Here is a 15,323-nt window from a genome sequence, read left to right as displayed (position 1 = left end):
TTGTTTGGAGTTCGTCCTTACTGTGACGAGTCAGTCACACTTTATCATCTTCCGTATTCAGTTTAACTTCAATTCTTGACGAATCTTATTTGAATGAGCGTTATCTAACACCACAGTATGTGAATCATTGTAACTAAACCGTCCTTATCAAAAATTGGTGTTACCGATAAAATATAAATAGTTCAGAACTGTCTGGTTCGGTGCATTCTTTTATTAATAAAGTCACGATGAAGATCTTTTTGGCCTTGGTATCACTAGTCGTCACATTCCACAATGCAAACAGTGCCAAAATTTTGGGGGTGTTTTCAATGCCGGCCCGCAGTCACCACCGCCTAGGAAGTTCGTTGATGAGAGGTCTGGCGGAACAAGGTCACGATGTCACCATAATCACACCCTATATTGAGAAGGATCTCCCCAAAAAGGGTTCTTACCGACAAATCGCATTAACAGGATTCGAGGAAGCACACGAAGGTAATTGTTTCCCTTCCAATGATTTTATTTATTTAATTAAAAAAATTGATAGTGCGTCGCAAGGAAATGAAAATGTTTGAAATGGAAGACCAGAACATTTTCCTACTTCTCCCATTTTTCCTCAATCTTCTCCATGAAATGACGGAAGTGGCGCTCAATCACACCAACGTCCAAAATCTTCTAAATTCTGGGGAGAAGTTTGACGCTGTCATAGTGGAACAGTTTATGAATGAAGCGCACAAAGGGTTCGCCACTCATTTCGATGCCCCTTTGATTCTGCTAAGTACGATTGGGGCTAACATTTGGGTTAACATGTTGGTGGCTAACCCAGCACCTACAGCGTACGTACCAGACGCTTTGCTTAGTTATTCCAGTCAGATGACGTTCTGGCAACGGTTAACCAACACAGCGTTCCAGGTTTACAGTCACGTTTTGTACCATTGGTTTGCTTTCCCAGGACAAGCTAAACTCTATAGTCGCTATTTCCCGAATAGTCCACCGTTTTATGATACTCTGTACAACGCGTCTATAGTTTTGCTCAACTCCCATCCCAGTCTAAATCAAGCTGTACCCTACGTACCCAACATGATCGACATTGGTGGTTTTCACGTACAAACCACCAAGAAACTACCACAAGACTTGCAAAAGTTCCTAGATGAGTCCAAAGAAGGCGTCATTTATTTCAGTATGGGTTCAAATTTGAGAAGCTCGGAACTACCGGCTGAGAAACGTGACGCTTTTTTGAACGCTTTTGCGAAACTGAAGCTGAAGATTCTGTGGAAGTGGGAAGAGGATGCTCTTCCAGGTCAGCCGAAAAACGTGAAACTGGGGAAGTGGTTGCCACAACAAGAGATTCTAGCCCATCCAAATGTCAAACTTTTTATCACGCATGGTGGTCTGCTAAGTACCACGGAGACGATTTACCATGGAGTTCCCGTTCTGGTCATACCTGTAGCGGCTGACCAGAAATTAAACTCTCATCGGATTGTTAACGAAGGGTTTGGTCTCGCTTTAGGCTACAAAGAAATTTCTGAAAAGGCTCTAACCCAAAAAATAAACGAACTATTAAATAATCCTAGGTACACCAACAACGCTAAACAACGGTCAAAGCTTTTCCACGACCGACTCGTAGGACCCATGGAAACCGCGGTCTACTGGGTGGAGTACGTAATTCGTCATGGAGGTGCCCCCCATTTAAAAGTGGCAGGTGTGGATCTACCGTGGTACAAATATATGCTGGTGGACGTCGGACTGTTCATTTTGGCAACACTAGTATTTAGTTTGTTTGTATTTTGCAAAATTACGAAATCAATATTTTCGTTATGTTCGAAACCAAAGGTTCAGAAGTTGAAACGATCTTGATCTGTTAAATATTTTTATTTGAATAAAATGTGTTATTCAATGGGTGTGTTTTATTTAGTGTGTACTCTGGCTGAACGTGACGTATCTCATGGTTCGTGGTACAATTGGTGGGAGAACCCGAATTGCAAATCGTTCATGCAAAGACATGCTGCAGATGCAACTGGATCCACTTGAAGTGAGTGACAACGCTAGAAATACCGGTGTAATAGCGATAATTTTCCGGAAAAGTGACCATGCACAATATCGATGATAGTGCTGCATGAATAATCATTTTTAGTGAGTGACCTCGCAGATTCCACTTTAAGTATCACAATTATAGTGTGCGACAGAGTTTGTACGCGTTGTGACGAGTAAACCAAAGCATTTAATTCGATGTTATGTAATGCTTGTTATCTTACCTTGTAGAACACCAGTATTGTGACTAAGCCTTCCTTATCAAAAATCACTATCACAGATAACAAAAACTTTTTTATAAATACTTCAGAATCGTCTACCTGGATTTAGTTTTTTATCAATAGTGACAAAATGAAGATCTTTGCACTTTTGTCACTAGTCGTGGTATTCCACAGTTCAAAATGTGCCAAAATTTTGGGGGTGTTTCCGCTGCCGGCCCGCAGTCACTACATCCTCGGAAGTTCTTTGATGAAAGGTCTGGCGGAACATGGGCACGACGTAACCATAATCACACCTTTCATTGAGAAAAATCTGCCCAAAAAAGGTACTTACAAGCAAATCGAACTCACAGGATTTCGAGAAGAAAACGAAAGTAAGTGAGTGTTTTTTTATTGATTTTGAAATTAACAATATTTGAACAGAGCGTGGCAAAGAAATGAACATGTTCGAAATGGGAAACACAAACGTCTTCCTCATGGTACCGTTTATCCTTAACATGATTAGTGAAATGACAGAAATGACGTTGAACCACACCAACGTGCAAAATTTGTTGAAATCTGACGAAAAGTTCGACGTGGTGATAGTAGAACAGTTTATGAACGACGCCCACAAGGGTTTCGCTCCACATTTTAACGCTCCTTTGATTCTGTTAAGTACGATTGGAGCCAACACTTGGGTTAACATGTTGGTGGCCAACCCATCACCGACGTCCTACATCCCAGATGTCTTTCTAAGTTATTCTAGTCAGATGACGTTCTGTGAAAGATTGACCAACACTGCTTTCAACATTTTTAGCACCCTTGTATATCATCTGGGTTCTTTTCCAATTCAGGCCAAATTCTACAATAAGTATTTTCCTAAAAGTCCACCTTTTTACGACACTCTGTACAACGCGTCTATAGTTTTACTCAACTCTCATTCGAGTATTAATCAACCCGTACCGTACGTACCCAACATGATTGACATTGGCGGGTTTCACGTTCAACCAACCAAGAAACTCCCAGACGATTTGCAAAAGTTTCTAGACGATTCCAAAGAAGGCGTCGTTTATTTCAGTATGGGGTCAAATTTGCAAAGCTCGCAACTACCCCAAGAAAAACGTGACGCGTTTTTGAGCACGTTTGCGAAGATGAAGATGAAGATTTTGTGGAAATGGGAAGAGGATGTTCTTCCTGGTCAGCCGAAGAACGTGAAATTGGGGAAGTGGTTGCCACAACAAGAGATTCTAGCACACCCTAATGTCAAACTTTTTATCACCCATGGTGGTCTGCTAAGTACCACGGAAACTATTTACCATGGTGTTCCCGTCCTAGCGATACCGATCGCAGCTGATCAAAAATTGAACGCCCAACGGATTGTTAACGAAGGTTTTGGTCTCTACCAAGCATACAACGAAATTACGGAAAAAACTTTAACAGAGAAGTTAGATGAACTTCTAAACAACCCTAAGTAAGTATACATTAGAATCGTGGCTATTTTTAAATTACCTACGTATTTTTTTCAAAGGTACACTCAGAACGCCAAAAAACGGTCAGAACTCTTCCATGATCGACTCGTCGGACCCATGGAAACCGCCGTTTACTGGGTGGAGTACGTAATTCGTCACGGAGGTGCCCCTCATTTAAAAGTAGCCGGAGTGGACTTACCGTGGTACAAATACTTCCTACTAGACGTCGGGGCCTTCATCTTGATAGCACTAGTATTTAGTTCGTACGTATTTTGCAAAATTACCAAAAAAATATTTTCGTTGTGTACGAAATCAAAGAAGAAGGTGAAACGCTCGTGAACCATTTTTTGTGATATTGAAAGATTTTTTGTAATTTGACTATATTTTGAATAAAAGGTGTTAATGCAAAATGAGTTTATAATAATGATACACTTATCAAGAAGAAGACCTTTTTAGCTCTTCTGCTACTAGTCGTCGTTTGCCAAAATTTTGGACGTCTTTCCGATGAACGCTCCTGGTCACTACATCCTAGGAAATTTATTATTTATTCCATAACCGCAATTTTCTAGATAAAATTATTAAAATACAAGCTTTACACACAATGAAACTCCACAAGTACCTTCATAGTTTAATTTACGATAACATAATCTTTTTCAATTACGAACTACTTAAACTTTGGACTTATTTATGCGCCTGCATCAAATATAGATATTTTTAACGCAACAGGTTTGGTTTCTATGTACTTATGCAGCTGCAACTGATAAATTTGTCAGTGTAGTCTAGTAGACGCCGCACACCATGCCAAAAACTATTTTAGGAATCTCAATAGTCGCAATCTCGCTAAACGTGGTACTCGGTGCGAAAATCCTCGGTCTGTTTCCACTCCCTATCAACAGTCACCGGAACCTGTACACCCCTCTGGTGCAAGAACTAGTGCAAAGAGGACACCACGTCACCGTGATCAGTCCATACGAAGAAACAATCGACTCAAAAAATGGCTCCCTTAGATCAATAGTGCTCACGGGGTTCGTCGATTGGATGACAGGTAATTAGTACCACGGTACCACAAATTCTATCTTCTAATTTTAGATGGAATGAAACACGTGAGGACGTTTGACTTAGCAGATACCAATATTTTTCAGAAGCTTCAAACTGTGCTCACTTTTTTGGAAACAATGTCTGAAATGACTTTGGGACATCGAAACGTGCAGAGATTGATCCATTCCAAAGAAACGTTCGACGTGGTGATAATAACAGAACTGCTGACGCACGCACATAAAGCCCTGGCGCCACATTTCAAAGCTCCGTTAGTTTCTTTTAGTACCATTGGTTTGTCGTCTTTCACGAACCTTCTAGTCGGAAACCCCGCACCACCGTCCTATGTACCCGATCTATTTTCAGACTATAGTAGCAAAATGACGTTCCCGGAACGATTAACGAATAGCTTAATGCATCTTTACACACAAGTGTGTTTCAATTGGTACGTGTACCCTCAACAGAAGGAGTTAATGAAAAAATATGTACCCGGGGAGTACGACTTTGATCAAGTTATACACAACATATCGCTAGTTTTGCTCAACTCCCACCCCAGTATCAACCAACCGGTGCCAATCGTACCGAACGTGATCGAAATCGGTGGCTTTCATATAAAACCCCCCAAACAACTACCTCAAGATCTACAAGAGTACTTAGACAACGCTCCAAACGGGGTAATCTATTTCAGCATGGGTTCAAACCTAAAAAGCGCGGAACTACCAATGGCAAAACGTGACACTTTCGTTAAAACTTTCGCGAAATTGAAGCAAAAGGTTATTTGGAAGTGGGAAGAGGACGTGCTGCCGGGGCAACCCGAAAACGTCAAAGTGGACAAGTGGTTACCCCAATCGGGTATTTTAGCCCATCCGAACACCCGACTTTTTATTACTCACGGCGGACTTCTAAGTACCACGGAAACCATCTACCATGGAGTGCCCGTTCTAGCTATACCCGTAGCGGCTGACCAAAAATTGAACGCGCAACGTATAACTAAAGAAGGTTTTGGCCTGTTGCTAGAATACCACGAAATTTCGGAAACTACTTTAACCCAGAAGTTAGACGAACTTTTAAATAACCCTAAGTAAGTATAAGGTAAAATTGAAGATTTCGAAATCCGTGTTTTTTGTAGATACGCCAAAAACGCCAAAGAATGTTCAAAAATCTTCCAGGATCGACTCACCGGACCAATGGAAACCGCGGTTTACTGGGTGGAGTACGTAATTCGTCATAAAGGTGCCCCTCATTTAAAAGTAGCCGGGGTTGACTTACCGTGGTATAAATACATGCTGCTAGACGTCGGACTGTTTATTGTATTATCACTAGTACTTAGTTTGTACGTGTTTTGTAAACTTACAAAAATTTTAATTTCATTGTGTGTACCATCAAAAAGCCCAAAACTGAAACGTAGTTGATAAATACAATTTCACACCTGTGATCAGTTCGTTTTTTTTCGCACCAAATCGGCTTCAGATTACACGTGGCGACTATCAAACGCGTCAGTATTGTATCAGCTTTCACATACAATGAATATAATAACCTTGATCGTGCTAACCTCGTTCACTTATCTAACCCATAGTGCGCGCATTCTAGGTGTTTTCCCATTCATCGGCAAAAGTCACTACTTTCTTGGTAGTGCTTTAATGCGTGCTTTAGCTGAACAAGGCCACGATGTCACGGTCATCAGTCCTTTCGGTGAGAGAACTCCCCCCAATGGGTCCTACAGAGACATCGTACTAGTAAAAACTCGTGAAACTTTCGAGAGTACTTTGACAAACCGGTACCAACAATCAATATATTCACACTATCTTTCCAGGAAAACTGAAGGTTAATATGTTCGACGTCGGTGAACTAAACCCCCTCATTTCCCTACCTTTCCTGATGATTATGTTATCGGAACTCGGTACTTTAACCCTACAGGAACCACCCGTGCAAGAACTTATCCATTCCGACGAGAAATTCGACGCTGTTATTGTTGAACAGTTTCTCATTGACGATTTAAAAGCTCTCGCGTCGCACTTCAACGCAGTCCAAATTGTGTTCAGTTCCACGGGCAGCAACCTTTGGATTGACTCCCTAGTTGGTAACCCATCTCCACCATCCTACGTCCCGTCAGCCGGTCTAAGTTATTCGTCTCAAATGACGTTCTTGCAAAGAGTAACCAATACTTTAGTCTATTTGTTGAATGTGGTGATGATGCACGCTTATGTGTACCCAAACAACGAACAAACCGTTCAAAAATACATCCCCGGAGCCCCCCACATAGAAGACTTTCTTTACAACGCGTCTCTAGTACTATTAAACTCGCACCACAGCTTCAGCCAACCCGTTCCTCACGTCCCAAATATGGTCGAAATAGGTGGTTTCCATATCAAACCCCCCAAAAAACTACCACAAGACTTGCAGACATTCCTAGATGGAGCCACAGAAGGTGCCATTTATTTCAGCATGGGTTCAAACTTGCGCAGCGTGGATCTACCCACCGACAAACGCGACGCGATTTTGAACGCTTTCGCCAAACTGAAACAAAAAGTGTTGTGGAAATGGGAGGACGAAGAACTACCAAATAAGCCGAAAAATGTAGAAGTGGGAAAGTGGTTGCCACAACAAGATGTTCTAGCACACCCGAACGTCAAGCTTTTTGTTACCCATGGTGGTCTGCTAAGTACCACGGAAACTATATATTTCGGGGTGCCAGTTTTGGCAATACCCATCTATGGTGATCAAAAAATGAACGCCCAGTTGGCGGTGAACGACGGTTATGGTCTATCTTTGCCTTACAAGGAGGTCAATAAAGAAACGTTTGCCCAGAATTTGGACGAAGTGTTGAATAACCCGAAGTAAGTCAATATTGGTTGTTTATGTTTGTTTAAATGGGCGTTGTAGGTACTCGAATAACGCTAAAGCTAAGTCAAAGCTGTTCCATGATCGGTTGAAGACGCCTATGGAGACTGCTTTATACTGGATTGACTACGTTATTCGACATAAAGGAGCCCCTCATTTGAGAGTAGCGGCACTTGATTTACCCTGGTACAAATATCACGTGTTGGATGTTATTGGTTTCGTGGTTTTAGTCGCCGCGATAGGTGGAACAGTGTTTTACGTGCTTTTGACAAGAATGTGTCCACTATTGTTTAAAAGACTGAAGAATAAAGTAAAAACTAATTAAACGTGTTGATTATTATTATTATTATTATTACTTATCAAACATTTTTATCAATGTGTATCAATTTTCAAATAGTTTCACTACCATGATTTGCTAAAATAAATTATTCGCACTATCACGATTTCCACAGATAGCGTCGTTTTTACGAATTTTTTCTTTCAAAGAACTATATAAATCTGATCACGTTCGATTTATTAGTTTCCGTGTGTTTGATCGTGGATGGATGACACACAACGCATTCTACGCATACACAAATATAATCAGTGGTCTCCAATTGATCTGACCTCGAACCTTCAGCTATTACTGTCCAAGGACGTCTTAGACGATGAAACTCGTTTCATATGGTACGTAATCACATAATTGTTTTTATAATAATTACAATTTTCTAGATAAATTTATCTTTATAATTTATAGTTTACGATAACATTATTTAATTTTAACATAACAAGCTTCTACTTATACAACTACAATTGATAAATTGGTCAGTATAGTTGAGTCGACGCCGCACACCATGCCAACTATCGTAACACTTTCTATACTCACAATCTCGCTAAATGTGGTACTCAGTGCGAAAATTCTCGGTCTGTTTCCTCCCCCTGTCAACAGTCACCGCAACCTCTACGTCCCTCTGGTGCAAGAACTAGTTCAAAGAGGCCACGACGTCACCGTTGTCAGTCCATACGAAGAAAAAACCGACTCAAAAAATGGTTCACTTAGATCAATCGTGCTCACGGGATTCGTTGAATGGATGAGAGGTAATTCAGTACCGCGGTACCACAAAGTACATTTCCAATTTTAGATGGAATGAAAAACATGAGGACGTTCGAGCAAACAGACACAAATGTTTTTCAGAAGCTTCAAACTTCGATAGCATTTTTGGAAAAAATGACTGAAATGACTCTGGAACATAAAGAGGTGCAAAAACTGATCCATTCCAAAGAAACCTTCGACGTGGTGATAATAACGGAAGTACTCAATCACGCACTTAAAGCTCTAGCGCCGCATTTTAAAGCTCCGTTAGTTTCGTTTAGTACGGTTGGAGCTTGCTCTTTGTCAAACCTTTTGGTCGGGAATCCGTCACCGCCGTCGTATGTACCCGATATTTTTTCAGACTATAGTAGCCAAATGACGTTCTTGGAACGATTGACGAATAGTTTCACCCATCTTTACACACAAGTGTGTTTCAATTGGTACGTGTACCCCAAACACAGCAAGTTAATGAAGAAGTATATACCCGGGGAGTACGACTTTGATCAAGTTATACACAACATATCGATAGTTTTGCTCAACTCTCACCCCAGTATCAACCAGCCGGTGCCACTCGTACCCAACATGATCGAAATCGGTGGCTTTCACATAAAACCCCCCAAACAACTACCTCAAGATTTACAAGAGTACTTAGACAACGCTCCAAACGGGGTAATCTATTTCAGCATGGGTTCAAACCTAAAAAGCGCGGAACTACCACTGGAAAAACGTGACGCTTTTCTCAAAACTTTTGCAAAATTGAAGCAAAAGGTTATTTGGAAGTGGGAGGAAGACGTGCTTCCGGGGAAACCAGACAACGTCAAACTGGGAAAGTGGTTACCTCAGTCGAGCATTCTAGGTACGTGTCAATTCATTTTTCCACCACTCGATTGTCAAGTTTTAGCCCATCCCAACATCCGACTGTTTATCACCCACGGCGGTCTTCTAAGTACCACGGAAACTGTCTACCATGGAGTACCAGTTCTAGCGATTCCTATCTTTGGAGACCAGAAACAGAACGCACAAATTGCTGTTAATCTCGGGTTTGGGTTGTCTTTGTCGTTTGAAGATGTCAACGAGGAGGCGCTAACTCGGACGATTGTGGAACTTTTGAACAACCCTAAGTAAATCAAAACGGTTTGACACCCAAATGGTAATAAGTTGTTTCAGGTACAAGGAGATTGCCAAAGCACGATCGAAGTACTTTCACGATCGGGTTCGAAAACCGATGGAAACGGCCATTTATTGGATAGAATACGTGATTCGGCATAGAGGTGCTGCACATTTGAGGGTAGCAGGGATTGATTTACCGTGGTACCAATACATTCTTCTCGACATTGTTGCTGTTCTCGTCTTAGGAATTTTATTAACGTGTTGTATTGTGGCTTTCGTTTGTAAAAAATTGTGTTGTAGAAATTCGCAACGTGTAAAAATAAAAGCCCAATAAAGATTTACAACACGATGAACAACTGACTTTCGTTTCAATAAGATGAAAATAAAGAGATAAAAGTACTCCACGAGATAAAGGATCGCATAATCACTTAACCAATTTCAGATAACACTCTCCTATATATATCATACCTATCTATGATTTCATTGTAGATCAAAATGAGGTGCTTAATTGCAGTGATACTAATTTTATTAACAAACCACAATGGTGATTGTGCGAAAATTTTGGGCGTTTTCACCGCCCCAGGACGCAGCCACTACCTCCTTGGTAGTACCCTGATGAAAGCTTTAGCCGACAAAGGACACGATGTCACAGTGATTAGTTCCTTCGGCGAGAAAGAACCACCAAAAACGAAAGGGACTTACCGAGACATAGTCACCACAGAGGTTCTAGACAACATGAAAGGTACGTTTAAACAACTAGTTTTTAATTAAATAGAACACGAATTTTGCAGAAATGATGAAAGGTCAGAAAAGGAATATGTTCGACCAAGCAGACGCAAACCCGTTCATTACAACCGTTTTCATGGGATATATGATGTCCAAGGCGATGGGAGCAGCACTACGGGACGAGAAAGTCCAAAAATTGATTCACTCTGACGAAAAATTTGATGTAGTACTAGTGGAACAATTTATGAACAATGCAGAGAAAGCACTGGCGACTCACTTTGGAGCGCCTTTGGTGGTTGTGAGTGCTCTGGGGGCAAACGTTTGGTCAAATGCGTTAGTCGGTAATCCTGCCCCCTTGTCGTATATTCCGTTGGTAACGACAGATTATTCGTTTCCCATGACCTTCTGTCAGCGTGTTTTGAATAGTCTTTTGTATGTAGTCACCGAGGTGTTTTTCAATTTGTTTGTGCACCCTGTCGAGAACGAGGTGATTAAAAAGTACATACCGAACGGGCCTGATCTTTCTGACGTGCTTTACAATGCTTCAATAGTGTTGATGAACTCCCACCCGAGCATACACCAGCCGGTACCATACGTACCCAACATGATAGAAGTAGGAGGGTTTCATGTAACACCCCCAAAGAAACTCCCGGAAGACTTGCAGGAATTTTTAGATGGTGCGAAAGACGGTGTTATCTATTTCAGCATGGGTTCTAATTTGAAAAGTGCTGATTTTCCGCCGGAGAAAAGGGACGCAATTTTGAGGACGTTCTCGAAGTTGAAAGAAAAAGTTCTATGGAAATGGGAAGAGGATGTTCTGCCTGGACAACCCGACAATGTTAAGTTGTCTAAATGGTTGCCACAACAAAGCATCCTTGCACACCCTAATGTCAAACTTTTTATCACGCATGGAGGTTTGTTAAGTACTACCGAGACTGTCTACCACGGGGTACCCATTTTGGCGATTACCGTTTTTGGTGATCAAAAACTAAACGCCAGAAGTGCCATGAACAACGGGTTTGGTCTTATGTTACCGTACAATGAGGTTACTGAGGATAGGTTTACGCAAAGTATTCAAGAAATTTTAAACAATCCTAAGTACGACAATTTATGAGTACCATTTTGGAAATGACTGTCGTTTTTATTGCAGATATAGAAATAACGCGAAACAGAGGTCTGAAAGTTTCCACGATAGGCAGGTGAGTCCAATGGACACTGCAATTTACTGGATCGAGTATGTGATTCGTCATAGAGGAGCACCACACCTGAGAGTCGCAGCTCTTGATCTACCCTGGTACAAATATTACTTGCTGGATGTAGTTAGTTTCCTAGTTTTAGTTAGTGTGGCAACTGGATATATTACTTATTATTTATTCAGAGCGGTCTGTAGAAAAATATGCAACAAACGTAAGAGTAAAAAGGTTAAACAAAATTAAAATTAGGTGAAGATCATGACTTGTAAAATCAGTGTTAATATGGCACAAGAATAAAATGACGAAATACACTTGAAATGATTTTTTTTAATGATTCTGCACGAATTTTACAAGTGTAATTAGCACTATCATTGTGACAAGGTATATTTCACAAGATTAAGCAATATTGAAAGATTGTCCATAAAACTGATTTTCAAAAAAAAACAATCTGTGAGCGTAAAGGTGCCACCGTGAGTCAATGTTGTGTAACCTTATATAAAACTCATTGTCACAATGATAATGTTAATTACTTTTATGAAATTCATGCCAAATCATTATATCCACTTTCTAGCTTAACCTGTACTTCTATTTTGTACCCGTATGATAAGCCGAACACCGATAAGAATCGTATTATAAATAATAATAGAAACATAAATATAAAAACACAATCATTATTTAATAAAGTCTTGATTTACTCATTGCGTAATAATGCAGATCGCGTCTTAGATAACGAAACTACTACGATAAATAGCCTGCTCTTAGTACGACTTTTCTCGTCATGCGCCATAGTTGAGTCTGACTACGAGAATTACGTATTAGTACTCATCGTTTCAATATGATGAAAACACGCCAAACAGAGTAAAAATAATTTATCAAAAAATTGTGTTAATCGGAACCACCGTAAACACCGTTTTGGGCTCTCTGCCTGTCCAGGACGCAAGGACCGTGCCGGGCGTTTTATTCTTTTTTTGTTTTGTAAAGTTTTTTTTGCAACTCCGGAGCTTCCTCCCCTGGTGGCACCCGAGCTCCGTCGCTCCCGATTGAAGGCGCCACCCCTGGTGGCGCGAATGTGTTTGTTTTGGAACTCCTGAAACCCCCGTACAGAACGTACTGAGATAATAAAAACACAATTTTATAAAAAATGTGTTGATTAATCATTGCGTAATAACTACAAATTACGTCTAATTAGATAACAAATCAATTACGAGATAACACGACGCAACTGTTGATTTTCAGCGAAACGGTAACGCGTTGTACTTGTCTTTCCACTATGACTGAAGTACGGCAAATATTTCCTTCACGTCATAAAAATTCTGTTAACAGAAACTTAATTGTTCGATAAAAAATTAGAAAGAACACGATGTCACCGTGATCAGCAGTTCCTTCGGTGAGAAGGAACCACCGAAAACGTCCTCTTCAATCTGTGAATGTGTTGATTTAGTCATTACGTAATGACTGGAGATCACGTCCTAGACAACGAAATAATTACGAAAAGAAACGATATGAATTTTCTCGTCATGCGCGATTGTTCGATCCCACTAAAAAGTTCCGTTTTGGTATTCATCTTTCACAGTATGATGAGACAGAGCAAACAGCGTACTTCACGAGATAAATGATAACAAAATCGTGTTAATCAGAACCTTAATTGTTCAATTGACCATTATCACCGGCATTCGATTTATAACCGCAAAATGAAGAACATTGTCACAGTGTTCCTAATTTTATTAATAAGTCACCATGGAAGTTGTGCAAAAATTTTGGGGGTTTTTACCTCACCGGGACCTAGTCACTACATCCTTGGTAGTACTTTAATGAAAGCATTAGCCGAGAAAGGACACGATGTCACCCTGATTAGTTCCTTTGGAGAAAAGAAACCACCAAAAACGAAAGGAACGTACAGAGATATCGTCGTCACAGAAATAATGAAAAAGATGAACGGTACGTCTTAACACTTAAGTACTTGTAATTAGGGTGAGTCATGTTTGTTGTAGAATTGATCGCTGGAGGACAAGTGAATATGTTTGAACACGCGAAAATGAGCCCGCTGCCTGCAGCCGCGTTCCTTGCGCGTATGATGCCTCGAATAATGGAACCCGGGTTAGGGAACAAGGAAGTTCAAAAATTGATTCACTCTAACGAAAAATTCGATGTTGTGATTGTAGAACAATTTATGAATGATGCAGAGAAAGCACTATCCACTCATTTCGGAGCACCTTTAATCGTTGTAAGTTCTATGTGGGCAAACTATTGGGTGAACACGTTAGTCGGGAATCCTTCTCCCGCGTCGTACATTCCAATGATCTCTACCGACTATTCAATCCCCATGACGTTTTGTGAGCGACTTGAAAACAGTCTCTTGTTTCTACTAACAGAAATACTTTTCAAATGGTACGTGTACCCTTACGAGAACGCGACGATTAAAAAGTACATACCGAACGGACCTGATATTAATGACGTACTTTACAATGCTTCAATTGTTTTGATGAACTCTCACCCGAGTTTAAACCAACCTGTGCCGTACGTACCCAACATGATCGATATTGGAGGGTTTCACGTACAACCACCAAAGAAACTCCCTCAAGACTTGCAAGAATTTTTAGACAACGCGAAAGACGGTGTCATTTATTTTAGCATGGGTTCTCACTTGAAAAGTGCCGATTTTCCACCAGAGAAAAGGGACGCGATTTTGAGGGCGTTCTCGAAGTTGAAAGAAAAAGTTCTGTGGAAATGGGAAGAGGATGTTCTACCTGGACAACCGAAGAACGTCAAGCTATCGAAATGGTTGCCACAACAAAGCATTCTGGCACATCCAAATGTCAAACTTTTTATCACGCATGGAGGTTTGTCAAGTACTACCGAGACTGTCTACCACGGGGTGCCTATTTTGGCGATTCCCGTATTTGGTGATCAAAAACTAAACGCCAGAAGTGCCATGAACAACGGCTTTGGTCTTATGATACCGTACAATGAGGTTACTGAGGATAGGTTTACGAAAAGTATTCAAGAAATTTTAAACAATCCGAAGTACGACACTTGATGAGTACCGTTTGGAAATGATTGTCTTTTTTATTTATGTTGCAGATATAGAAATAGCGCGAAACAGAGGTCTGAAGCTTTCCACGATAGGCAGGTGAGTCCGATGGACACTGCAATTTACTGGATCGAGTATGTGATTCGGCATAGAGGAGCACCACACCTGAGAGTCGCAGCTCTTGATCTACCATGGTACAAATATCACCTGCTGGATGTAATTGGTTTTCTAGTTTTAATTAGTGTGGTAACTGGATATGTTTCGTATAATTCGTTTAGAGCGGTTTGTAGAAAAATATGCAACAAACGTAAGAGTAAAAAGCTAAAACAAAATTAGATTGATTTTGTAAAATCAATAAATTTTTCAAAATCAAAGTTAATGTGGCACAAGAATAAAAAGACGAAATACACTTAAAATGATTTTTTTTTTTAATTATGATTATAATGATTCTGCTAGGAAGGACCGTGCCGGGCGTTTTTTTCTTTTTTTATTTTCTAAAGTTTCTTTTGTATATATTTAGCCGTAAGATTATCTTAATCGTGTAACTAGTGGCAGGGAATAAAAACCCGATTACTGTTAACAATTTTCTTCCGTTTGATTTCTTGTTTCCGCGGGCGCTCACCAGACTAGCACGAGATCCGT

General features: G+C 40.5%; 7 protein-coding genes across 8 annotated transcripts; all 7 read left to right on the top strand.

Annotated features, from left to right (window-relative positions):
- Window positions 1–64: 64 nt before the first annotated feature.
- On the top strand, window positions 65–1,873 carry LOC135136364 (UDP-glycosyltransferase UGT5-like). The gene is made up of 2 exons (XM_064065600.1): window positions 65–471; window positions 524–1,873. Exons 1-2 carry the CDS (start codon window positions 228–230, stop codon window positions 1,831–1,833), a joined length of 1,554 nt encoding a protein of 517 aa, XP_063921670.1. The 5' UTR covers window positions 65–227; the 3' UTR covers window positions 1,834–1,873.
- Window positions 1,874–1,995: 122 nt separating this feature from the next.
- LOC135136474 (UDP-glycosyltransferase UGT5-like) lies at window positions 1,996–4,083 on the top strand. 2 transcript variants are annotated; one of them, XM_064065761.1, is made up of 4 exons: window positions 1,996–2,183; window positions 2,239–2,599; window positions 2,649–3,675; window positions 3,733–4,083. In XM_064065761.1, the coding sequence occupies exons 2-4, from the start codon at window positions 2,359–2,361 to the stop codon at window positions 4,010–4,012; spliced, it is 1,548 nt and encodes a 515-aa protein (XP_063921831.1). In that variant the 5' UTR covers window positions 1,996–2,183; window positions 2,239–2,358; the 3' UTR covers window positions 4,013–4,083. The 2 variants fall into 2 exon arrangements, with proteins under 2 accessions (XP_063921831.1, XP_063921830.1); XM_064065760.1 differs by having other exon boundaries at window positions 1,996–2,599.
- A 326-nt stretch (window positions 4,084–4,409) lies between these two features.
- Window positions 4,410–6,143, top strand: LOC135136363 (UDP-glycosyltransferase UGT5-like). The gene is made up of 3 exons (XM_064065599.1): window positions 4,410–4,718; window positions 4,763–5,789; window positions 5,838–6,143. The coding sequence occupies exons 1-3, from the start codon at window positions 4,472–4,474 to the stop codon at window positions 6,118–6,120; spliced, it is 1,557 nt and encodes a 518-aa protein (XP_063921669.1). The 5' UTR covers window positions 4,410–4,471; the 3' UTR covers window positions 6,121–6,143.
- Window positions 6,144–6,162: 19 nt separating this feature from the next.
- On the top strand, window positions 6,163–7,875 carry LOC135136368 (UDP-glycosyltransferase UGT5-like). The gene is made up of 3 exons (XM_064065604.1): window positions 6,163–6,469; window positions 6,522–7,545; window positions 7,592–7,875. The coding sequence occupies exons 1-3, from the start codon at window positions 6,232–6,234 to the stop codon at window positions 7,872–7,874; spliced, it is 1,545 nt and encodes a 514-aa protein (XP_063921674.1). The 5' UTR covers window positions 6,163–6,231; the 3' UTR covers window position 7,875.
- A 451-nt stretch (window positions 7,876–8,326) lies between these two features.
- LOC135136367 (UDP-glycosyltransferase UGT5-like) lies at window positions 8,327–10,089 on the top strand. Its single transcript, XM_064065603.1, has 4 exons — window positions 8,327–8,626; window positions 8,671–9,477; window positions 9,523–9,742; window positions 9,789–10,089. The coding sequence occupies exons 1-4, from the start codon at window positions 8,383–8,385 to the stop codon at window positions 10,063–10,065; spliced, it is 1,548 nt and encodes a 515-aa protein (XP_063921673.1). The 5' UTR covers window positions 8,327–8,382; the 3' UTR covers window positions 10,066–10,089.
- Window positions 10,089–11,968, top strand: LOC135136360 (UDP-glycosyltransferase UGT5-like). The gene is made up of 3 exons (XM_064065597.1): window positions 10,089–10,473; window positions 10,523–11,555; window positions 11,608–11,968. The coding sequence occupies exons 1-3, from the start codon at window positions 10,227–10,229 to the stop codon at window positions 11,891–11,893; spliced, it is 1,566 nt and encodes a 521-aa protein (XP_063921667.1). The 5' UTR covers window positions 10,089–10,226; the 3' UTR covers window positions 11,894–11,968.
- A 1,207-nt stretch (window positions 11,969–13,175) lies between these two features.
- Window positions 13,176–15,264, top strand: LOC135136361 (UDP-glycosyltransferase UGT5-like). Its single transcript, XM_064065598.1, has 3 exons — window positions 13,176–13,588; window positions 13,642–14,674; window positions 14,732–15,264. Exons 1-3 carry the CDS (start codon window positions 13,342–13,344, stop codon window positions 15,015–15,017), a joined length of 1,566 nt encoding a protein of 521 aa, XP_063921668.1. The 5' UTR covers window positions 13,176–13,341; the 3' UTR covers window positions 15,018–15,264.
- Window positions 15,265–15,323: the final 59 nt, after the last annotated feature.

The sequence above is a fragment of the Zophobas morio genome, unplaced genomic scaffold (genome assembly GCF_036711695.1).
Source record: "Zophobas morio isolate AGI-343-1 ecotype UQ-CSIRO unplaced genomic scaffold, CSIRO_AGI_Zmor_V1 ptg000026l, whole genome shotgun sequence".
Taxonomy (NCBI): domain Eukaryota; kingdom Metazoa; phylum Arthropoda; class Insecta; order Coleoptera; family Tenebrionidae; genus Zophobas; species Zophobas morio.
This window is presented reverse-complemented; position numbering and strand designations above follow the sequence as displayed.